Source organism: Epinephelus moara, chromosome 3 (assembly GCF_006386435.1).
Source record: "Epinephelus moara isolate mb chromosome 3, YSFRI_EMoa_1.0, whole genome shotgun sequence".
Classification (NCBI taxonomy): domain Eukaryota; kingdom Metazoa; phylum Chordata; class Actinopteri; order Perciformes; family Serranidae; genus Epinephelus; species Epinephelus moara.
Window position 1 is genome coordinate 32582794 of NC_065508.1, and position 25924 is coordinate 32608717.

Sequence of the window (25924 nt, forward strand, 5' to 3'; positions counted from 1 at the left end):
CTTAAGGTTTAATGCAGGAAATGCCAAAATGAACCTGATGCTAAGTTGTGAATGTCCTGAATGCACCACATTACCAATAGCAGATTATCTTGCTGCATGAAAGTGAAACTATCAATGACTAAAACTAGCAATGCATTTTGGAAAATGGCTGGGAATATGTTAAGTTAGCACAATGTGCAAATAACAGGAAAAACTTATTTGACAGATACCACCGCTTTAAAACACTCATGTTGGCTTTGAGCTTGTGCTCCTCTTAGTACAGTCCAGTTTTTTGGTTGGGTTTTATAAAATTAAAAAACTGTAGCATTAAAGAGTGTATAGTGTTCCCAGCTATGGGTTGGCATTGTGAGTGGGCACACCTGCCAAGTTGCGTTCAATAGTAAGTGATTGTTAACATAAGAAAAGAGATAAATAATATTAAACTCCTACGTATTTGAAACTGTGATGCTTTCTTAGTACCCAATATTGCTAAATACATATAAACACATTTCATAGTTTTCTTTTATTTAGACAACCCAAATAAAAGGCACATAACATTGCGCATGTTTATGTAATAATTTGACAAACATACATTTAAAAAAAATGTAGGAATGTTTGACCTTTCTGCTAATCAGAAAGCCTAGCCTCTCATATATACAAAATTACCATTGTTAATGTTCTAATACAAAAGATTTATAAAAAAGGTTATCTTATTTTTCACATCTATTGTAACTACCATATCCTTGAAACTAAAATAGTTTTGTACAAAGATATACATTCAACTGCTTTCACAAGGGTCCTGGAATTTCCAATTATTATTATTTTTTTTTCCTAAAAAATAAAGAGATGTTCAATTCCACCAGAAATGTTCAGTTTATCACATTATTATTGTATCAAATTTGGCAAACAGGCTATCATAGTGTATCTACGTAAATGCATAAGAACAAAGAAAAAAAAAAAAGCTACACTAATATTTTTTGTTTCAAACAAAACTTGGGAAAAATGACAAACATGCATATTGCATTTTTCAGTATAAACTGAATCAACTCAAAGAGCTGCAACACTGTTGAGATCACATGGCATTCATTAAAAATAGTTAATGTTCAACAGCTACAGTGTTTGGGGTCATGCAACATCAATCTTGTCCCATTATTTTAATGGACACAAACTTGCATTTTTATCAAACTCATCCAGATCTCGGCCACATGACTGTGCAGCCTGAGCTGAATATGACTTCAAAAAAGGTACAGCATGTATGCCATTGCACAGTAAATGATTATTAAAATGGACGGCTATGTTTAAAATGAATAATTCTTGGACTTCTTGTCCCTGATGGAACATCACAATGCCAAATGATATAGGAAGGGTAAAAAGCAACATGGAGAGATCCAAAATCATGATACATGGTAGATATACTCAATTTAAAAGGAACCAAGTTCATGTGTAATGGGCTTTTATGCGTGTTTCCTGAGTGAAGGGTCCTTAGTATCATCTTGGGGCGATCACAGATAAATGATTTAAAAATGAAAAACAAAACAAAAAAAAAAAAAAAACAGTGTACAGAAGAGTCAGACAAAACTAATTCGTCACCATTATGATGACAGTAACAGCCTGAAAAAGCTTCACTACAAGGCCAGGCCTTTTCATGTTCAGCCACTAGATGGCCCTCAAGTGCAGGCTGGCTAACCAAAACACTTAAGACTCCAATTTGATCTTTGATAATACTGCTGCGCACCTGTATGTAGGATATGCTTTCAGTGCAAGACTCATTCCATTCTGACTTCATGGAAAAAAATAACACTACAAATAGGCAAATAAAAACATACCTTTGTGTTTCCATACCGATAGAAAACAAAGTACAAATATTTCATTGTCAAGCGGACAGCGTCGAGGCATCCACTCGAATGACAAAAGCATAAAAATTAAAATGCTGACATGAAAATACATTACTATGTCAACTGTACAAGTTAGTCACTGTACCTCAAGAGCATACCTACTATCTGAGAAGAAAAAGAAAAGCTATAGCACTGTGAAAAAATATTCTTCCATGCAAATGGAAGCTGCTGTCCCTTTTACTAGACTCATTTCCTATAACATTAAATAGTGATTAGCAGGCTATAATTATATAAAAAAAAACATACAAAGTAACACCCAGAGGCTTTGGGAGAGAACGTGTAAAACATCAAAAACAGCAATTTATTGTTATTGCTTCAGTCCATTCCTCATCTCCCTTTAACAAAAGCACAGGTGTGTTTTTCCTACGGAGTCCTCAAGGGTGCTTGAGGAATCCTCTCCTCTCCTTTGTCGTTATACAAATCACAGTTTCATCATTCTAACTGACTACTCTAAGTCTTACGGCTGTCCTGATTTCAAGATAAACCCTACTCGATTTCTACTCAAGTGTTCTGCATCTCATGTCAGTCACTTAAACATAAGTTGGGACGCAGCTGTGACTTGGGGAGCTCCTACCGGCTGCACAGCTCATGTAAATATTCACTTCAGGGTAAGTAAACATGGTTGAGGGGGAGAAAGAGCTGGGCTCGAGGTGCAAATAATGAGGACAGGAGTCTCTTGTTTCACTTCATTTTCCCTTTCTTTCTGACCAGTTCGATGCTCTCTCTCTCTCTCCTTTTTTTTTTTTTTTTACCAGGGCGGGGAAGAAGGCAAGACTTGGGACAGAAAAGGCATGCTATCCACTGGCCTCATGGCGATGTTGAGCGGGCCAGCCATATTCATAGGCATGGGGGTCGTTATTGCGACTGGGTGGGCGATATTCATGGGTGCCGTGGCGGGGATGTTGACGGAGGCAATGTTGACTGGCCCAGTGATGGTGACTGGGTGCTGGAGGCTGATTGGAGATGTGATGTTGACCGTGTTGGTGCTAATGTTCATTTGTGCGGCTATGGTGACGGGGTTGTTGGAGTGGCCCCGGTTCATCGCTGAGGTGATGGGGGCCGAGATGGTCACAGGTGTAGCTGAGGAAGAATTGCAGACTCCGTTACCCTCTGGGAAAACACAGGAAAAGAGTACTTAAAATAGTTGTTCACTGGTCTGAGATAAAAGGATAGCTAAATGGAGAACACCATCATTACTGTTTGTGCAATCTAATGCATCATAAGATTTTAACAGTACCAAACCATTACACATTGTGATCTAACAACCAGGACTGCACAGGGTTTCCACACATTTTACCAGAGAATTTTCAAAACATTTTCATAACATTCTACCCCATTTCCATAACTTCATTTAAGTAGTTCAAAATGAATAAACCTATATATTGATACAGCCATAAATTATTAAACACTCACTTCCCAGGTAATTGTGGATAAGCAAACTGCTAGTGTTTGCTAACTTTCCTCGCTCATTAGACATTACAGCTGCCAACTAGACTGCATGTGCCAAGAGATCAGACTGGTGCGTATGGGTACTTTGCAAAACACAGGGTGTCTACAGGTGCCAGACACCTACATTTATTCCTTTTTAAGACCTTTTCAGATATGTTTAACCAGATTTAAGACCGATTTTTCTTTATCAAGCATTGCAGGTAAGTATAAAGGTAAGGGGAATATGTTTGATCCCATGCCAAGGTAGGTTTCATGTAGGAATACAGTTGTTATAGTGAGTTAGGTTATCTAGATTTTGTTCAAGTATAAAGTAAAGAATAAGGTTATGTGGTAGGTTTAAAAATTTATAATATCAGATATGTGAACTTTCAAGCAGAAGAGCTTGACTCCTGTTGGCAAAAATAAATACATAAATAAATAAAAGGTGGATAACTTCCAGGCCTGATATTTATAAAACTGACTTTTTTGGGACCTGCAGACACCCTGGCAAAATCATCAGGGCCGTGCCACTTTTTGGACGATAGAACACCAATGATCCTATAGCCATTTAAACAATTTGATGTGTCTTTGGATTATAATTTTGAAAATTTTGTATGTATTTATTTCTTCTTAGGCAAATGTTTGTTTTATGTATATGTCTTATAATTGTTTTGCGACCTTGCCTGAACTTGAGCGTCTGTGATGTCTTAAAGCTATACTATGCAGGACTTGTAGTCACTGTGTGTAAACATGCTTGCCAGCTAAAGTGAAAGTAAAACCCAACCCCAGATTCACTGTTGTTTGGCGTTCCGCCTCATGCGGGTACACGTCTATAAACATCCTGAGCATAATAAGAAAATACAGGCAGAGGGCAGAGTCTCTGCAGAGAAATATGCCACCACACACTGAGAGGGATTACTTCTGTATGAGTCTGTGTGCAATTTTTTATTTTTATTTTTTTAAAAAGGAAAATCCTGCAGTGTATCTTAAATAAAAGATGGTTGATCCCAATCATGTCCCTTTCGTCTTCTGCCATCCTAGTAGGTTAATGACACAACACAGCGGCGAGATATTACTTTTTCTGACATCTATACAAGTATGGATGTCCCGATCATGATGTGATTCACTTAAATATGTACATTTGATTAAACAGCTTTTTGGCATTTTCTTTCTTTCTCTCCTTCTGTGACAACGTGTTCCTTAATGTTAGATATGTTGTGGCAATTTTAGGAACATATAAACACATAAACAAAGGACAACATTATGTTAATTCAGAAAACATTTCCAAGCCTGGAAAACAGGTTTCCTAATTTCATGACTTTTCCCAGGAATTTCATGACCATGGTTACTCACATTAGAAGACTGTGATGGGACTGAACATATGAGGCCTGACTAACCGTCTGTTTCATGACTACTACAGCAGTAATGTGACTCACAAAGGCTAGTTGTCAACTGAAGAGAAACCACAATGAGGCAGAGATGTTCAAGCAAAATATTATATATTAAAAAAAAAACCCTTCTGTAGAAAAAGGTTGTAAAAAAAGAAGATAATGGAGCCTGATTTATAGACTTATAAATTTATGGTTTGCGGTTTCGACAAGACATGACTGAATGTTTATGATAAAAGATTTTCAGGAATTTTCTCTTAACCACTGAACACAGCTGTGATGAACTGTTGTGACATTAGGAGTGTGTGCGTCTGACAGGCGTGACGTACCTTTGTTACAGGAGTTAAAGTTGGTCTGCCCGTGAGTCTTCAAATGGCTGGTGATGTAGGCTGCGCTCAGCATCTTCCCGCAGATGCTACAGGTGACCTTGCCTTCGTGCCTGATCATGTGGGAACGGAGTCTGTCTTTGGTGGCGAAAGCAGAGGTACAGGCCTGCAGCCGCAAGGCAGGCAGGGGTCAAAGGTCAGTGAGGTTCCGCAACAACAACTTTGTAAATAACAACAATAACAATGCTGAGGCTCACAGTAATGACTCTTACCGTTACTTGACATTTGAACGGTCTTTCTGAAGAATGCACATGCTTCACGTGGCAGCTCAAGTGGTCTGGCCTAGATTTAAAAAAAACAAAACAAAAACAACACATTTAATAATTGGACCTCGATGCAGTGAGCTCCATGAGTTGTTGATGAGTAACACAGTATGGTGTTTTGATTCCATACTCTCCTTAAAGCACAGAACATCAAGCTGACAGAAAACAACAGAACAACAGCTAATTCAGATTCTTACATTATAATGATTCAAAGACAAAGACAAAGCAACCCTTAATTTTTAAGAAAAGACTTTGCTGTCTGCTTAAGATGTCTAATTATTGTAATAACAATGCAGGTCTTTCCTAATGACAAAAGAAGTAGTTACATGAGAAGTAGTAGTTAAGTAGTAGTTACATGAGTGCATTATTTAGCGCCAAGGAGCACCACATGTAAGTGCACAAGCACAAGTAAAAAGCCTGATGAACAACTTTTCTATACATTGCATGTGCAGAGCTGTGGAAGCATATGTGCGTGCTCTCTTAGCTGTCATAATGAGGGGATGGGCACAAAAAAAAAATCCCTTAAATTTCAGTCAATGCCGGTTAATTCTCCATGATCGATCGTGCGTGAATCAGTTTGACCTAGTTTAAAACTGCACAAACAACAAAGATGGTAAATTTGTCAACTTTCCGCTTGTTTTCATAATAAATTGTCAATGTAGCATTACACTACACTACTTCTGTTTATTTTTCTTAGCCTTAGCATTATTTACAGAAATATGAAGAGAATTTTCTTGACAATTTCCAGAAATTTGGTTGGTAGTTTCCTAAATCCCAGACCGAACTGCACAATGTCTCCCTCTGAGGATCCGGAATTCGCTATGTAGGCCACAAAGTTAATTCAGCTTCATTAATGCAATGGGTGGGACTGAATTATTGTATTTCTGACAACAGTCAACAGCTGTGACAAAGTATTAAATGCATGTTTTCAGTTATGGAAAAAATGTGAGGATTCAGCTTGAACAGCTATGGTTGGTCCATGATGAAAGACCTTTAAGAGTGTCAATACAAGAAACAAAAAACACAGCTTTTTTTGCACAGAACTTGCTTTCTCTTTAAACTTTGCAACAAGTTGATAATTCTAGCACTTGTTTATGTCTTTCCAAAAATTGTCATCAATACATAACATGTACCTTATACACATTTAAATAACAAATAGCTGAAAAACAACCCTGACAGATGACATTCAGTTAAATATATTTTTAGATTTATATATAAAAATGTGTCTGGCGTCCCAAATTAAGGCTTGATACAAAAATTACTATTAAACTAAGGGTTAAAAATATCAAAAAACAATAATAAACATTCACATTCCTCAGTGTTCCACTGTATAATTTACTGTTCACTGCATATCAGTCGTTACAAGAAAACAGTTCTTTGCCTCTTGACCTTTACAGTGAAACTCCAGCATTCACAAATTCTTCTTGGCACTGATCCTCCTCTGTCAGCTTGTTAGTTCTAGTGAAGCTGTGAGCTGAATCATGTTAGAAGTGCCATAATGGAGTGAGTAAGGGTTACAGCATTGGCAGCTGCTCCCAAACCGGAAAGTTTCATGCTGCTGGATTTTTTTTCTTAAATACAAATGAGAGGAGTCAAGTGGAATCTTCTCAGTGGTGCCATGAACCGGAATCAGGTTTTTGTTCCCCTTTCTTTCATTTTTTTTGTCCTACTGACAAGGAGAGCAGACTCCAGACAGTGCCTGCCTACATATCTGGCTGAGTGGCAGTGACTCAGTGCCCTGTTATTCAGTCCCCATTCTCACTTTCCAGTATGCTGATGAATCCCTACCCCACGTCACCGTGTTGGAGGCATGCCTGAAACTGCCCTACACGGCACAGTGCTAATGTTACAGCTTGGCAAGGGTGCACTGCTGATGTTTTTGTTGAAGTTGTGTTGCAGCACAGAGCTCCTCTGGTGTTATCAATATCCTCTGCTCACTCCATGCTGATTTACATACACAACCAGATATTTTTGGTTCAGTTAACAGACAGTGAAATCTATTTTGTGTTGATAAATCGAAATACGAAGGCACCATGAGAACTTCTTAAACAAAATATTTATTCCCTACATAGTAAATGTGTTGACCCGAACATTACTGCATGGTTCACTGAATTCCCAGGGGAAAGAGTGTCTGTGACATGCTGGCGGGAACCGCAAAGTGACAAGTGACGCCTCCCCCTCCCTTGATACTCTACCACTGGTGCTCTCCCATGTGCGACTGTTTAAACATGTGGTTGAAATGGCGTGGGGGTCAATACAAGTACAAATCTAAACTGCTGAGCACACTGATAAATATGAAAACACAGCCACTGGGAGGCCTCATGGACAGTAGATGGCCATACAATCATCCCTTTATATGAAATCATGGTGCCACTGAATAATCCAAACACCGCTGGCTGAATCACTCACATACAAGTCATGGGTTGCTACAAGCAATAGGGTCACTGTTGAGTGAACTTTTGGGAAAGCAAAAAATAATGTACCACCTGGCGATTGCATTCTTTGTTACAATGAATCCTCTCACTGCCAAAGACAGTCTAATGAACAACTGCAAACATGAAAGGTGGTAATTTTAGAGTATATAAGGTTACACTTTAATCTAGCAAGCATGTTTTTCTTACTTGTAAAACCCAATTTTTAGACTGAGGGTACATTTTCAGGATTTTTATCATCCTGCTCAGGACTCAATGATAAGAACTGCCTAGTTGCCAAGGGCAAGTAAAATGCCACGTCAGGCTAGTAAATCTAGCAACTCCCTCGCCCGATCAGAGCTGATTATGAAAGTAGCTAAGGAGTGAACCATCTCGCTTCCTTCTCATCTCTGTTAAGAGTTGCATATGCGCAGTACCTATTGGGCACTCGCAGGAAAATGACGGTAGGTAAAGACAAGAGAGTATTTCAATTATCCTGGAAACAGGAGTACAGTTGGGTGGTATTCAGGGTGCAAAATCATTTTTTTGTCCAGTGGCCAAACAGAGTGCTGCAGGAATGATGTTTTTTTTTGTAGGCCAACGCAGAGGTTAGTGTCGCCCTGGTTTGCTTATCAAAAAGCCTATAGGATTTCCCCATTGGATTTTGGATTATTGCAGAAAATAAGCTCTGTGGCAAACAAAAGTTTGTGATACTTACATGTTTTGTTCAACAAGATAATCTTAACAAACGAACACCACTTTTATGATTTTTGAAGCGTAAATGCAATCGCTATAACAACATGGCTATAAAACTGTGTTCGGCATGATGACATTCTGTGGTCTCATTTAGCCACTTATTGCCTTTTTAAAGACACTAACTGGCTTCAAAAATCACAAGTTGGCTATTTACTGATGTGTATTGTGTCGTAACACAAAATGTGAGGTCTTGTGTTAGCCACAGACCTTATTTCAGACATCGAACAAATAGTATTCAAAAAAACCCACTGGCTTCAAGACAAGGGAACTGGTAGTGGTAAAATGCTAACTCACTTCCGGGTTTTATGACTCAGATTTTACCAGCAACTCAATAGATAGCCATTGTTTTTTTTTGGCTGGTGACTGATGCAAATCTACCAGCCACTTGCCAGTTTTACTAGGAATTGTCCAGTGGATAGTGCCAACTTTGTACCCTGATGGCAATTAAGGATGTAGGCATAACTCCTACTATGAAATGCACCAGCTGACAGCATCTTTCTTAAATGAAAAAAATAAACATAACAATTAACTTGAGGCTAAGTTGGTATTTGACAACCACTAATAAATAAAACAATCGGTATAGGGGCAAGTACAAATTGACTTCGGGCAAATAGATTTCTGACCCAAAACACTAACATTGAATGCTGATGCTGTTTTTATATTCCATGCAGACAAGTCAAGATTTTTCTCTTTGACCCTGGAATGCAACCCAGAGGATAGAATTACTCTGTGTCTCCACTATCATAAGAATAAATTAGATCTCATACTTCCTGTTTACAATAGCCATGTTACTTGATGACTGAAAGCATATGAATAAACGAGAGCAGTTGTAAAAAATGCTTTTTGCATCTGCCCCCATTTTCTCACTGATTTAGAATTTGCTATTGTCACTGTGCACTGTCCCCGTTTCTGCTGATCCCACTGCCTACCAAACACCTCCTCAGATACACATACCGAAGAGTATCACTGGGAGAGTATAAGACGCAGAGATTCACAGGCCTAGACCCTCGCACTGCAGACATATCCCAAACAAACCAGTGGCTACTGCAGTGACAAGGACATGGATACCCTGCTGGCCTCCCATAGGACACCACTTCCAGTTATGTATAGGGGAGTCCCAGGCTGCACTGGGCCTGTCTCAGGAAGCAAGATTACTGAATTAGTTTGATAACTGCGGTGAATAAAACTTAAAACAGTTGCTTTCAGTTCATGTTCCACATTTGAGGGCTCTACATTTTCCGAAAGAAAAGTTGTCTCTTAAGTACCTAATCCTGCTTTGCGAGACAGGCCTCAAAATTAAATAAAAACACATTTTCATTGCTATTCACTGACATATTAGAGGAAGTTTAAGACACTTCAAGTCCACTTCAAATGCCTGTCTAACTGTGTCATGTTTTTGTTTTACCCTTTTGCTACTGGTCTAAGAGGAAACATAACTCATCCCTCCACCTCATGAGCTATATGAGGAATGTTCAAAGACATTTGAAATGGGTAATATTATCTCCCCATGAAATCTGTTGCCGGCACTCAACAGCCATCCATGGCTCAGGGTTTGCCAGTTTGACTCCCCATGACAAGTCTGTCAGGCTGCATGAAGAAAAATGTCTTCACATCAGACAATTCATTTCACCCTTTTCCCCACATTTTGTACAGATATTTAAAATATTGTTGAAGGTCAAATTTCAGGGAGGGTTAGCATTAGAGAGCTATTGAATGACTACTAATGTGGTCCTTACCTGGAAAAGCCTTTCCCACATACAGAACATACATAGGGCTTGTGGACTCCCCCGTCATGAGAGCGAACATGGTAGGTCATTCGGTCCTTCCTTTTAAAGCGTTGCTGGCAGATGGGGCACTCAAAAGGCTTCTCATCTGAATGGGACAGCTTGTGGCGATTCAGGTGGTAGACATCACGAAAGGCTTTGCCGCACATCTCACACCCGTGGTTTTTCTTGACGGGTTTGGCGGGTTTCTTAGGGACATTTTGCTGTGGCACGTTGCCCATTGCCGATTGTGTCATGATACTTGTGCCTGAGGAAACCGAGGTGGTCGCTGTGGAGAGGATTCCCGCTACCGTGGAGATGTAGGAAGGGTTGCCGTTGTTCTCTCGTGGCATGGTAGAGATCATGGGGACCATGGTGGGGGCCGTCTGGGCGGTCTTCTTTGGCCGCGACACCATCTTGATACCTGTGTGGCTGGACTCATGACGCCGCAAGTGGTAGCTGTCACGGAAGGCCTTGTTGCAGTAGCCACAGACGAACGGCGTTTTGCCTTTGTGTTCCTTCTTTATCACAGGCACTGGCGGCCGTGCACCTCCTCCGCTGGCCACATTGTCTTTAAGGAGCTCAGCAGCACTGGAAGGGGGCTTCTGGTCTATTTGGATGGGCAGGATAGGCTTCTGGTCGATTTGTTCAGTTCCTGCGTTAAGCAGTGGCAGCAGGCTGTTCTGGGCCACATGGTGCTGGTGGTGGAGGGCTTCATTGGCCTGCTGATGATACAAACACACACATACAGAGATAAATATTTGGTTGAGCCTAAATTAATTCCAGACCTTTGCTGGCAAAATTTATTACAAGCTTTAAGGTCAATGATAATGAAGGGTGAACTATGTCTAACACAAAATTGATATATGAAATACACATCAATATTGGGGATTGTAGTTTCACAACAGTTGGAATACCCCACTGTATCATTACTTGCCAGTGTCTGCATAAGAATTAACCCTAGAACAAAGGCGGTTCTGACAGCTGCGCCACAACTGTCAGGAGTTAGCTTTGACATGTTCATGAAAGCAACAAGGGTTAGTAAGATGTTACAGAATACAAAATGGGCACAGGATCTGTCATTAATGAGGTTGATGCAGCATGCCACTAGTGCTAAAGAATCCAAATATACTGGATGAAAAATGATCCCATCATGATGGTGCTGATTCATCATGTGACTGCAAAGCAAGCATACCAAATTAGAGGCAAAGCAGAGCTCAGTGCTCTGAAGAGCAGGCCATTAGCTCAGCTAAGGAGCTCAGTTAGAGGACGTGGTGAAGTAAAGGAGTGAAATGCACATACTACAGAAAAATACAGCTCACTATACTAGATAAAACAATGAGGATCACAGTGGTACAACTGCTTTTCTTGTCATTTTACAGCTTAGGTTATTTAATGCTCTAACCAAGATCAGATTAGTTTAAATTTAAATTCTGACAACTGCATAGCTCTAATTAGCTCTAGTTTTTAATTAAGTTAGTTACTCACCCCCCTTTAAGGAATAGCTCTGTCACCCCCCAAATGATCAATTACTCACCCAGTGTTATATTGAATTCAGGAAGAAAACTTTGTTTTGAGAGAGCGAAGAATCCAAAAACATAGAAAATCTTGATGAACTGAAGTCATAGGGGATCACGTTAAACAACAAGAAAACTATATCAAAACATCTGTTGACAGACTCACGCAACTCATGCAGTATAAGCCAAGACCATAAAAGCAAAAAAACCCAAAACAATTCCACTTAAACACTCTCAGGCACAGACGAGTAGCGCGCTTACACTTTTTATGTTTAAGTGTTTTAAATGGTAACATTTTAGCAAAATGCCTGTGTTTGGTAAGTAATGACCATATGACTGGATAAATGAGACTTGGATGATACTGCACAAGTTGTGTGAGTTTGTTAACTGATGTTTTTATATAGTTTTGCTTTTGTTAAACCTGGCCCCCTATGACTTTAATTCACCCAGAATTTCCCTGTTTTTGGATTCTTTGTTCGCTGTGAGGGGACGCAAGAAAAACTAAGTTTTCTTTGTCAAATTCAACATAACACAGGGTGAGTAATTGATATACAAATGATCATTTGGGGGGCGAAGTATTCCTTTAAGAGAGGCCTTGGATTCCTGTTAACCTAAGGACTGCCCCACCAACATCCATCGTAATTAACAGAGAAGCAGGCACACAGTTACACTCTATTAGCAGGGACGAATATTAATGTTAATTCCCTAATTCATACTCCTTTATAGTTACTGCTAAACTTGTACTGTAACTTGAAAAGACAATTTTTCCCCCCCGTATCAAACATAAACAATAAATCACAGTTAACGCTGTTATTTTGCTAAATGGACACAGTCAAGACAACTGTGTTGTGAAACACCAGCAAGAAAGGGCAAGGTGAAATGCTTGACCTTTCCCTTTGAGGTTCAATCATCCATCGCAGAAGGCCAGCCAAGAAAGGAGTTGCAAAAGAGGAGGCAGGGGATAGAAAAGAAAAATGAACCACACAGTGTCCTCCTTATGTCATCCAGCCTATTGTGAGAGACACAAATCTGAGCAGTGATGCCTCAGCAGGGGATCTTTGTATGCTCATCTTCATTGATTTGGCTCATCTATTCATGAGACAGGGACATTGTTTATCCACACACTACGCAACTAAACTAGCCGTCATTCCCTCATACGCAATGGGACCTGGGAACTCGTGGAGAATGCCACCAAGCCCACCCATCCATTTGTCTAAGCACCTGCTCACACTTGCCACCTTCCAGGATTAGTCATCATCATGCCAATGCTAACCCGTCCGCTGGCACACCAGGGGTGGGGTGAGGGGGGGCTTTATGTTTGGGTGGGGGGATACCAGCCGGGAACCCTCTTTGTGAAGCTTGTGAACAGCAGACATAGCCGCTGCAGACAGCCTGCGTCTATACAGAGGTGCAGGGCCTGTAAGCTGCTGTGCCTTCATGCAGCTCTGACCATTTTGACACAAATGCGCTCTGACAACTGGGGCTGCTCCCTCATAAATAACATCAAAATGGAGGGAGTGTCCTGATGGCTCCACGGGCCACTGTAGACTTGAATCGAGTCTGAGTCAGATTATGCGCTGTCTTTCTTGAATCTATTGTGCCTCACTCTACAGCTGCTTGCCAAAATCCTTTTTTTTTTTACAAAACAAACAGAAACTATTATTGATAAAAATAAAAATGGAAATGTAACGCCTTCTCTTCAAGTTCATGAGTTTTTTCTAGGTTGGTCTTCACTTGTTTACAACTTCTGAAATCATTGGCTGCAACCCTGTCTGCTGAGTTGACACAACTTCTCACAAAACATCACTTTTTATAATGTTTGTAATCCTTCTGGATTTTTTCATAGCCTGTGAAGCTATACGAACACTGCAGGGATTCGGTCTCTTGCTTGTTGATGTAGGTTGCAAGCAGATGTATTTCAGTTCTGCTAGGAGTGGGCAAAATAGCTGTTTTGATATATTAATTTCACCTGGGCTTGGACTGCATCATGTAAAAGGATGATATCGGCCATTTCTAAGCAACTCACTATGCCATCCTTCTCCCAAAAAAACTGATATCAATGAGCCAGAACCTCCTAAAGTGCTGGCATTTAATACAGCATCTGATAGCAAACAGTCCTGTCAAGAACAAGGAAACTGCTGTGAGATGTAATGTGGTTTAGAATCTATGAAACACATATTACCTGAGAGCACAAAGCGCTCTCTTGAGTCATGAACTGCAAATATTTCTTATATGTGACCACATCTGGGGTTTTATAAAGAGGTACTGTATCTGACAAAAGACTGAGGTAGAATAGTGAACTAACATTTAAAATAGTTACTCACTGGCTGATGTACAGTGCATCTCTTATGTTGCATATGTATGGCACAGACTGATGAGTTATTTTTGGCTTCACGGATATGATGAAATGGCTCAGTTACCTAAAAGTTCAGCTTTTGCCAGCATAATCACTGCAGTTACAAACACATAGAGTGAGTGATAACAACAGCTGGTGAGTGGTCTTTGTAACAGTGATGTAAAACACCAAAGTCACCCTTGGTTTAAATCTATGCTACACAGTAACAGTCACTAACATTCAACTGCTACCATCTTTTCGTTTGGCCAAAGGAATTATTACTACAATTCTAAAGGTTGATAGAATTTTTTGGCTCGCCACAGCAGTAAAAGCACAGGTGCAACTGATAACTGATTACAAACAACTGCATTCCATTTAGGTGAGCATGTTCCAGGGCCCTGGTGGTGTGCATGCTGGCTGACTGGGACAATTTTTTGAACCATGTCAAAAATGTCTGCCTCGAAAAAACATGTATTGTTAAAAATGTGCATGTAGAACACAAATAAGCAGGACACTAAATATGAAACTGTGAAATTGAGGCCTAATAGTGCCAGTGAGAAATATTTAATTAAAGGCTGCCAAGTCTATTTTTATTTACTTTTATTGTTTCTGTTTAGGGCTATTGACTAGGGGCATAAATCACAAGTTTTATCACGATAAAATATATCGATTCTTTGGACAACAATGATTTATATATTATAAATATTTGCTGAGATCTCAAAGTCTACGACAGTATGATTTCAATTCACATCAGGGGCCTGTGATCAATATGAGACATTATCAGTGAATGTTCTCATTGTCTTTCTTGGCTGCTTGCCACTATCTGCCTGGTGCTAGGCTGCTAACACTGTCCGAATGTTGAGGAAGGAGGTGTGCTTGGGTGGAAGTTGTGACACAGACATACCATGGGAATTTCAAAATAAAGGCATATGTTAAAGATGATATGTATTAGTGTTGCACGGTATACCAGTACTAAAATAGTACCGCGGTACTAGAGTATTCCAAACGGTACTATACTGCATTTGGAAAATACTTTGAAATTGATTCAATTCATTAATTCAGTTAATTTATTTTACTCATTTACGCACACAAACGCCTTTCTTGTTCCTATTGGAACACAGATTGCGCAAGTGGTGTGTATGACAACACTTGTATCAACATTCGCAGCTGGCCCAAGAGAAAGTCTGCCTCGCAAAGGGAGACAACACGAGACAACTGAAACATTTGAGCAACCAAACCGTGACGTCCGTACCGAGGTACTTACCGAACCATGATTTTTTTGGTAGCGTTACACCCCTACTATTTATTGTTCTAAAGGTTTGTATCCAAAAGGACTTTTCCTTAGGAAAAGTACCGAAGAGTATCGAAAAGTATCGAAATTCATATTGGTACCGAAACAAAGATTTTGGTATCGTGACAACACTAATATGTATCGATGTTTTCACTTCGCAAAATAAACATGTTAACAGCTTGGTACAAAAAAGTAGTTTGGTCTAAATAGCTAATTTCTCATTTCATGACAACAGTACAGGGGTTGATTTTTTTTATAAGTCAACCAAAATGTTATTAATGCTTAAAGTTATGCATGATCGAGGGCATGGCTGCTTTGAGTAACAGGTGGGTGCTGTGAGTTGACAAGTTGCTACAATGGTGACAATGTTGGTTAAGTAACATAACTATGGTGTAACCCCAGATTTACAGACAGAGTAGAGTTAATGAAAGCTAACTGTGACATTTTGGTTAGCCTAAAAGAAAGTCGTGTTCGGTGTTTGGTTGTAGGCTACTACAAGACTCTCCGACGGTGCCGGATATTCAGTTCTTCCGATAAGTACATTTTGTTTCAATGATTTGAAGCCTGTTTTCTGCTGGGAAAAATCAGCATTAGCATTAGTTTTATCATAGTTAACCATAGCTGTAAATGCAACATGCTGACTAAGCTAGCAGCTAGCATTAGGGTTAGCTCCACCCTCTCATACAAATATGGCCACTACTGGCTTCAAGATGGCGATGACCAAAAGGCCAGACTCGAGGCTTCAAAATGGGAGTCAACAAACAGATAGGCAGCAGCATGGTGGCTGCATCCATTACCTTATAAAGTCTATGATAAAAACCCACTGTAAGCAACCTGCTCAGCACCAAATGGCAAAGAGATATGGAATGGAAATAATGGAATGGCTAGTTAACAAAATTGAACATCTAGCAAGCTAAAGACCCAGATCATTCTTCAGGGGTTAGTCAAAACAAAGTGGAGCTAAAATGAACCTGCATTCACCAGGTGGCCACAGACATGAGAATAAATGAAGCATATAATTGGCAATTGTTTGCTATCGTGTTAGCCCTAACAACTTGGTGGTTGTGTATCTGTTAGCTTGACTTAACATGCTTCTGCCCCTAATGGGAAAATGATGAATGCAATTTCAAATGTAACAGCACCTTTCTCATATCAAATTAAACTGTCACTGCACTGAATGTTAATATCTAAAGTGCAGTTTGGCCAGTTATTTACTGTATTGAGAAGCAGATCAATACAAAAAATAACTAAATGGCTTCCAAATGCAAGGTGCATCACCAACAACTACTTTTAATCTATGTTAACATGTCTTACAGTGTCCTGTAAGGGTTTTATTATGAGTTTAAGATGAGTCCATTTACCATTTCCAATACAGTGTGTCCACCTGTTGAACATCATTTTCTTTTAGACATTTGCAAACTGTCACCTAAATGTTCTGGTAAAATATCCAAAAGATGTGTAGCACATTTTATACATTTATCTATTATTACTGTATGACATAGTTTATACAGTGTTTGTCTCAAGTGGCTGTTGCAGTCTCCAGAGAAAGCCAGAATGGAGTTTCCGGCAAAGAGGGATTAAATTGTGTCTTCCTCACTTTGGGGCACTCTTTACTATTTTTCTGTTACTCTGCAGTATTACTGGTGTATCACTGCACACCCAGAGCCAAACTAGTCCAAACAACATGATTCACTAGGGGTCTTAACTACAGCCTGACGGGTACTGGATTTTTAATATACCGAACATTTAGCAAAAATAGGAGGAGATGCAGCTGTACTTATGGTAATATTCAAGCTCATTTACACAACAATGTGGTTAATTTAAAACGCCTGACAAAGTATTTAAACAAGACTCGTCATCTTTTAATTTAAACCTCTTAATAAATGAAATACCTTTCTGTAATAGGTAATAGAGTGGAGTACTTTCAAACTAAAAACGCAAAGCATATGTCAATTGATGGTATAGCTGAATGAAATATTTCCCTCCTTACATCAAGCGCCAGAGTGATAACTGCACACAGATTTACATGAGATTGACAGAGTAACAGTGTGCGGTACATAATACATGCAGAGCTTCTGGCTAGACGCCAGATACTCCACAACAAGCCACACCGCCCATCTGCCTTTTTCGTCGGGAAGAAATAGTGCTCAAAGATGTGAGTAAGTGATCATCAGTCTCTGACAGCAGAGCAAAACGTTACTAAGACCACAAAAAGGCGAAGTATCCTCAACGGCTGTGATGATCTAACTTTAATAGAAATGGTATAAAAGCAATCCACAGTGCATTATTCACATTTTGGCAACACTAGGCAGGACTAGTGTTAAAATCAAAATGGTGACTCTGGCTTTCGACCTGTTAAAAGTATTTCAAATGAGAAACTTCTCCAACATATTGATAGTTCAAGCTGCCCTGTGGCACTTCTACCGACTCTGCCTCCTCCTGCGATTCCGATTCCAGCAGCCCCCTCATGAATCCTTCACATTATTTAACTTTTGTCTATGCCTTGTTTCTGCCATATTCCATCAGTGGTCCTTCTCTACAAATATGTTGCAGTAACAGCAAACATGTTTATTTATGATGGCAGGTAACACAAAGTAAACATGTTTTTCTAAAGGTTACACGTCTGTCACAAAATGTTGATTATTATTGGCCAGCATTGGCAAAGGACTCAAACACAATGGTACTTCTAACAAGAACCCATGATCTGTGTCTAATCCTGCTTTCAGTCACTTATATGAAGCTGCAGTTAAGTAATAAACAGTTTGTAACTCTATGGTCAACATTTGAGGATGTGAATTTGACAGTCTTCTGGAGAAAAATGCTTAAAGTTTTTTTGTGAATGACACTGAACTGCTGCACAGTTCATTGAGGAGTTTGTCACACCCACTAAAACACACGGGGGTATAACTTCATACATATAGCCCCCTTGACCTGGAAATAAACCCGAGAAAGTAGTATGACGATATACTTAGGGTATGAGCTCATATATTGATTAACAAAGGACAAAATGACGGCATTAAAATAAAACAATCGGATGCGCGGCAAACCCTTTAATCATTTTAAAAACACCCTCTCCATTAAAACTAGGGGTCTTACATTTTTCACGTCCTCACTGGGCTTAAATCTTTTAGGCTAAGTAAGGCCATAGGAATAAAACATTTAATTAATGTTATTTACAATAGCCTTCCATCTTAGTGCCGAGTGAAAACCACTTAACCGTGGCAGATATATCACTCAACAGCCGCACTCACTTTCTGGCTGAAAATGGATTTATAAATTGCGTAATGTCGCTGCTAATTTCAAATCTGCTTCTTCGTTGCTAGTGTTAGCTGATGTGTGTGCATACTTTGAATTCCTTTCCACCACGGTCTACCAGAATAAATAGCTTGTTAATAAACAGAGAGCGGTACGGCGCTGCTTATCTAGCCGTGTAACATTAGTTTTGTGAGCTCTTTGCGACAGCCTCGCCCAAATTAAGCTAAATTAGCCAGCGAGTTTGATGAAGCCAGCCGAGACATCGTTAGCTAACTTGGCTAGTTACTGTCGAACCGGCTGAGGCAAGCGGAAAGTTCACCGCGGACTTGCGAATCGTCGTTACTAAATCTCAGCAGCCGATAACCTAAGTATACACTTATTCAACGTTTGCTTACATTTCCCACTTTAAATTAAAATTATCTGTGGTGTTATCCGCGTTACAATGAACATCTTCGCCGGCATTACATCTCATTATCCTACGGCGTCCGATCAAAGCTCTCAGTCACAGGAAAAAAACAGGTCTGTCTCGATTGTAACGGTGCAGTGGCGTCTCCAGCCTTACTTCAAATTATCCCGCATGTTTCGCTGGCTTCGACTTGGCAAACAAACTTAAAAACCCCAAAACGCTGTCGAGTTATTCGCCATTAATAACCTAAGTATTCGTACAATAGAAAAACAAGCCACATTTTCCAAACACGCGTTGAGGAGAACTGATTTTTTGTTCTAGCGTCATTCCCAAGCCTCACAGCTGGACGCCTGGATTCATATACCATTGTTTTGCTTGGTTACTTGATCTTGGCATTACTCGTTTAAAAACTGATTTAACCGCGAAGATATCTAGTGCTTACATTTTCTAAGGTTGTTTTACGAGCGTCCCCAGTTTCCCTCCCAAAGAGTCAACTTACTTGAAAAAGAAACGTACTCCAGCTCGGCTCCATTTCCACACTTACTAATTCTGTAGGAAACCTTGTAGAAGCCTACAACAAAGCAACCAAACATGGCAGCTGAAACAACTTCCGGTAACCTCGAAGGGCTGAACCACTTTACATACTATTTAGGGGGGATGTTAAATTTAGTATGTTACAAAGAATTTGTGTAATAGTTTATGCGGCTCATGAAACATAGGTAAATAAACTAAGGCTGCCAACTTAAAAAACATTCTGAATTGTAATTGTAACACATTATTTTAATCGTTTCTTTCCTGTCCTAAAACTAATATGATGTGTGTGGATTTCTAAACACCCCCCTGGATGGGTTTCCGCTGATTCTGCGAGGGGCATTTAGTCGACTACTGTCGCATGTGGTTGGGATATGAATATATTTCAGTAACACTACAATCGTTTTGTAAGAAAATGATCTCGAAGTGGGTTTGTTCTGCATATAGACACTTGGCCTTACTTTTTTTCGAAAATGATAAGTGTTTCCGTTTAAACGGAGCAAGAAATTATTCGCCTGCGCAGCACTTTATTTTCATTCATGGGATGGGGATGAATGAAAACGCCAGAACCCATAAATTGGACGAATTGCCTGCAGTGGACCAAAATAACACACACGCAGTCTACTCATTGAGTGTTACACCACTTGTATTGAATAAACTACGACAAAAAAATGCTTCTCGTGTTTAATTGAATTATTTTTTGGAGGATTTTTGCAATTCTGATAGTATCAGGAAATCATGTGGATTAATTGTTGTTTCTAATGTTCTATATAGCATGGTTATAAAGATTGTTACAACAGTTTAGGCTTGGATGTGAAGGCTGCTGATTTGTTCAAAGTAAAAGAAAAATGAATTGACACTTTTTTATTGATCTCATCAATATACCAACCCTATCTTCAGCATTCTTCCTACAAATGAGTTAGACATATTGGTTTATATCATTCTTCTTGGAACCAAATTCAAATTTGTCCTTCACTGTGTTATATCATTTATTATTGTATAACTAATGATCAAACCACAGGCAGAGTGGACACTGACATGACCACAGTGAAAAATGAATCATAGCTGCATTGTATCATCCTGATGTTTTTACACCTGTCGCCAAGATATTTCACACATTGGATTTCAATTTAGTCATTTGATAGAAGGGAACATGTTATGTATCACTGTGAAATAACAATGTATAACTGATATCTCTGATATTAAACGCAGGCAGACAATATTAGGAATACAGGATGCCTGCCTGTGGTCAAATGACACCTTCAACCTTGTAAACAGCTGAGAAAAAAAAGCACAGAGCATCTGGGGTTACAAGAAATGACCTTCATAAGCACCAACGGCTGTCCTATAGAAGCTCAGATTACTAAGACACGTAAGATTGTGTGTCATTCCAACATCTTTTATTAAAATCCAGCCAGGCACATACTGTTGCTGAAAAATATCTTCATAAACTAAAAATATGCATTCCAACTCAGCTAATAATCAGCCTATGTGGATACAATATTCAGTTTCAAGGTAGCAAAAGAGTGGTTATTAAAGTACCTGGATGTAACTAAAGCAACAGGGCTCAGATTGCTTGGCAGCACCAGACAATGTAAACAGTACACACTTAGCCAAACAGTGTTAAATTTACATTATAACAGGAGGACCCCTGTATCATATAGGCTAACACAGCACAGTTATCACTATACTGTATGTCAAATTAAAAGTAAAGCATTACTCACTTCTTTTTCACTGAGGACAGCTACTAACTGTGAATGAAAATCAAATCTGAACACAACACTTACACTTCGTAATACCCATAACTAAACAAAGATTTATCTGTCCAGCCCATATCATTAATGTGTAGAATCACCAAAAGAGCACTTGTTCAATAATAACTTTTTAAGGACTTTTTTAAAGCAGCATTTCCTGCTAGTATGCTTAATTATTTAACACTTTTTCAGTTAAGAGCAAGAAAAGGATGGTTAAAGTTGCCCTGAGTGCTTGTATTACAATTTCAGGGATATTCTTTGCTCCACAACAGCCAAGAGTTGGAAAAAAGAGAGAGAAGTTGCTGATATGTTTGAAAACTTAATCATAAGTGACATGAAAACTGATATAAAGTGATTCTTCACACTACCAGTGAGGCCACCGTGTTTAAAACCTCTAGGAAATGAGACTTGTATTTCAGCTTTAAAATGAAAGTGGTCACAGATCCATGCTTGAATCAGTATTGTGCACACTCTTTCCAGTACGTTCTTTGAACTCTCTGCTCGTCCCTGAATGGCTGTTCAGTAAAGGTGCCCCCATTGTACATTTTCAATCTTTGTCCCACTGTACATTGAAAGCCTTTATTCACATACAGTGCAACGAATGTTTCAGTTAGGAGTTGGGGAATATGTGTGGTCAGCCCATTCTCCCCTCATCCAGCTCAAAAGACACGATAACGTCCAGCAAAGGGCTCCACTTGAAACTACAGTTATGCAGATTGCTTCCTCTGTTTTTTCTCAAGCTTTGGATAAAGAAAACTCAGATTCTCCAAAGGTAAGCTCCTCGAGGACACAAGAACACAACAAAATATTATAGAGTTGATTAGCTTTTTTAGGAGTAGATTGTGGATGTTACTTTGAGACTTAATTTGTCAACCCAGGAATTTTAAAAACACACATTCCTGTAACTAAACTTTTTTTGGGACTATAAGAAGCTGCTGGTAATTTATAACTTTTATAACTCAATGCAATATCTGCTATATTGTCATTACATATGAAATACACACAGTAGTTTATTCTTCTTAAGTTCACAGGGGAAAAATGACACTGAAGGTCATGTCAGATTGTGACAAACTAACATGAGGCGATGACACACCAAGAAAGCTATTTTATGGTATTTAGGGGGATTTCTAGGTCAATATTTGAACCTAGATAATATTTGAAAGCCATATGTGGGCAAATACATGTGGTTTCATGCACCTGCTTCCTTGGTGAGACTATTGAGTCATATTTGTGGGCATTTTTTTCTCCTTAGAAGTGCAGGGTATGTGAGCAACCAGCTTGGTTTTATTATGATTCACTGTAAAAAAAAACATTCTGCCTGATTGTTGTTGGTATGGTTGTAGTAACAGTGTTTTAACTACTTTTTTTTTCCACAGAAATGGGAGACTGGTCCATTCTTGGCCGCTTCCTAACTGAGGTTCAAAACCATTCCACAGTCATTGGCAAGATCTGGCTGACAATGCTGCTCATCTTCCGGATCTTGCTTGTGGCCCTGGTGGGGGACGCTGTCTACAGTGACGAGCAGTCCAAGTTCACCTGCAACACCTTACAGCCTGGCTGCAATAACGTCTGCTATGACACTTTTGCTCCTGTCTCACACTTGCGCTTCTGGGTCTTTCAGATTGTTCTAGTCTCCACACCCTCCATCTTCTACATTATCTACGTCTTGCAAAAAATCACTAAGAATGAAAAGATAGAGGATAAGAAGGTTGAAGTGGTGCCCAGGTCCTCACCTTTACTAGAAAGGGACAAACACATGGGAGGAGATAAAGAGACAACGCTGGAAGCTGGCAGTCCTTATAACACAACCTATGATAATGAGGACTGGAGCTCACAGGAAGGTGAATGTAAGGAGATGAGCCAGCTGGAGGAGGAAATGAGAGAGGTAGGAAAGGACCCAACCCAGCTCTCCAGCCAAGTACTGCTTATTTACATCATACACGTTTTGCTGCGCTCCATCATGGAGATAATCTTCCTCATTGGGCAGTATTACCTATTTGGATTTGAGGTCCCACACCTTTTCCGCTGTGAGACCTACCCCTGTCCAAACAGGACTGACTGCTTTGTGTCCCGAGCCACAGAGAAGACCATCTTTCTCAACTTCATGTTCAGTGTCAGTCTAGGTTGCTTCATCTTGAACATTGTGGAGCTGCATTATCTAGGCTGGATTTATATTTTCAGAGTATTGTTCTCAGCATGCTGCACATGCTGTGAGTCAGATAGAAACCCCATGCAGCACGTGGATTTATACTCCGATAACAACCCACTGTTGCTGGAGCTCAAACACTCACTCCGTGGCAGGGTTGTCCTGCAGACCACCTCTACCATGTCCCGGGACAAGAGCAGCGGTGTCCCAAACCAAGGCCCGGCCATCTCCTTTGAGACAGACTCCACACTGGAGTGTACTTCGAAGAGAAATCCAGATGAAAAGGAACGCAGCAAGACTAGACTGCACAATATGGCCAAAATAGGAAGAGGCAAAAAGTCATGGCTGTAAATAATTTCAAACCATATCTTTCTTTTGTACTGTAAATATATTCCATCCATGACTGTCCTTGTATATCTCTAAATTCAACTTGTCAGGATGGATCAGTTAAAGTAAGTTATGAAGTTTGTGATTATCAAAATGATTTCGACAATTTCAGGGAGAAACTGCGACAGATTCAGTGTACCAGTTTCTAATCGCAGACAGTTGCACAAGCAAAAGAGTACTTAACATTGTTAAGCCAGAATTTTGAAATGATTGGGAGATGTTGCAATTTGTTTACCATTCTTGGTTTATTAGGTGTACTATAGAAGAAGCACTGATATGAATGTAGTGCAGATTTTATGAAAATGTTTCTGTAAATAGAGTCAAATCAGTGTCTTTGCTGTGATTTATTCATACCTTCACTTACTCCTAGACTTACACTATGCTTTGTGAAGAAACAAGAACCATAAAGGATCCTTTGTAAGCAGACAGATGATGCATCTAAACATCAGAAACTTTATACTTACTTGGCCTGTAAAGCATCAATGTACAAGGGCTCTGATTTGGTCTAGAAATCTGTATCTTGGTCTGATTCTCATTGTTTAGTCCTTCCGCCAGAAGTCGAATTTCAGCGCCTACAGCAGCCTGTAGTCTACAGTAGGCTACCTTTATGTCCAAGACAAATTCCCTTATGGACAAATGCAGTAATACTGAATCTTACTTGTGCCATAGAGTTGGACAAAAGACTTGATTTTCCTTGACTTGAATAGATATGTCTGAAGAATATGCTTGCTGTCCTGGATAGCATTTATTGGCTATAGTACATACATAATATAATAAATCTTAAAGACATTACATTTGAGAATTATAGCCTACTTAAGCCAAAATGTGATCATATATGTTAATGTTTGAAGACTCAAAAGCACATTCAATATTTTAGCAAACTTAAAATGAACACCCCTTAGGCTACATTATCCTATCAAACATCTAAATTAAGACATGTGGTTCATGTGCTGAGTTCTAAGGTGAGTCCTGACAAGTAAAACGTGGACAGCCTGGGAGTATTTACCTGTGCCTGCACCACAGTCTGTGAAAAGAAGGCCTGAACTGCACCTGCACATTCAGTGCTCCAGTTAAGTAGAAAGACCAGGAGGGGTCACTGCTGTCCGGTTTACACTGGTGCTGCCTTCAGTTACTGTTGGAAATACTACACTTTTAAAGTAGTTCAAACACTGACGACCCAATTGCGATTATAGAGGGCTAAATTTGGCACAGTTTGTCCACATGTAACATATAAAGATAGGCTGTATGAAATCAGTATAAGTAAAAGGTTGTGAAAGCATTCCTTGAACATTTTTTGCACATGTAATTCAAGTTCCATTTTCATTTTTTGTCTTCAAATATATATAAACTATTCTACTCATGACTACCACTTGCCCTCTTTTTACATTTAAAAACACAAACATGAGATTGGTTGTATCCCCGGGTCCTCTATAACCGACCATACTGTTACTAAATCGGAGATTACCGGAAGCATTTGAAGGCACCACAAGTACATACCTCGCACCTACTGTCAATTTGCAAGGAGGAAAATGCTGAAAACTTCAAGCAAGACAACAGCGCGGGCATTTACAGGTAGGACAGTGTCATATCCGCTAATAGCGTTTACTCTGTGTCATTTTATATGAATGACATTGTCACATTTTCTACTTAAAGTGTTCCCTAAGGCCACCGGTGCTAGAGAATGAGGGCAAAGCAGCTTAAAGGGAGAGTATTACAGGCAAGCTGTGGACTAGTCGCAGCGATAACCTAGCTGTAGCATGTGTACAGTAAGTTCACTAAAGCTAAAGCTAAAGAATATTTTATCATTTTCTGTCAACAGTAATGATAAGAATATTCACAGTTGTATTGTAAAGTGCTGTAAAGAGATTGCATTGTTATTTTATAGCCTCTCTGACATGAGGAGACATGATTAAGTGTGGATTAAGTGCGATTTTAACTGTTTATGGGCTAACACAACGTGTATGGATGTGTAATGCATTCAGGCTCGATGGAGAGTCTCGTGCACACATGTTCAGAGGCTCTGCATCACTTTA

General features: G+C 39.5%; 2 protein-coding genes across 3 annotated transcripts; one reads left to right on the top strand and one right to left on the bottom strand.

Annotated features, from left to right (window-relative positions):
- Positions 1-2594: 2594 nt before the first annotated feature.
- LOC126388006 (vascular endothelial zinc finger 1-like) lies at positions 2595-19667 on the bottom strand. Of its 2 annotated transcripts, none has more exons than XM_050040883.1 (5): positions 19573-19667; positions 10243-10994; positions 5289-5358; positions 5020-5182; positions 2595-2954 (listed from the first exon to the last, which is right to left on the bottom strand). In XM_050040883.1, exons 1-5 carry the CDS (start codon positions 19603-19605, stop codon positions 2623-2625), a joined length of 1350 nt encoding a protein of 449 aa, XP_049896840.1. In that variant the 5' UTR covers positions 19606-19667; the 3' UTR covers positions 2595-2622. The 2 variants fall into 2 exon arrangements, with proteins under 2 accessions (XP_049896840.1, XP_049896839.1); XM_050040882.1 differs by having other exon boundaries at positions 2595-2984.
- A 3069-nt stretch (positions 19668-22736) lies between these two features.
- LOC126388141 (gap junction delta-2 protein-like) lies at positions 22737-23855 on the top strand. Its single transcript, XM_050041048.1, has one exon. It carries the CDS (start codon positions 22737-22739, stop codon positions 23853-23855), a length of 1119 nt encoding a protein of 372 aa, XP_049897005.1.
- The last annotated feature ends 2069 nt before the right edge of the window (positions 23856-25924 follow it).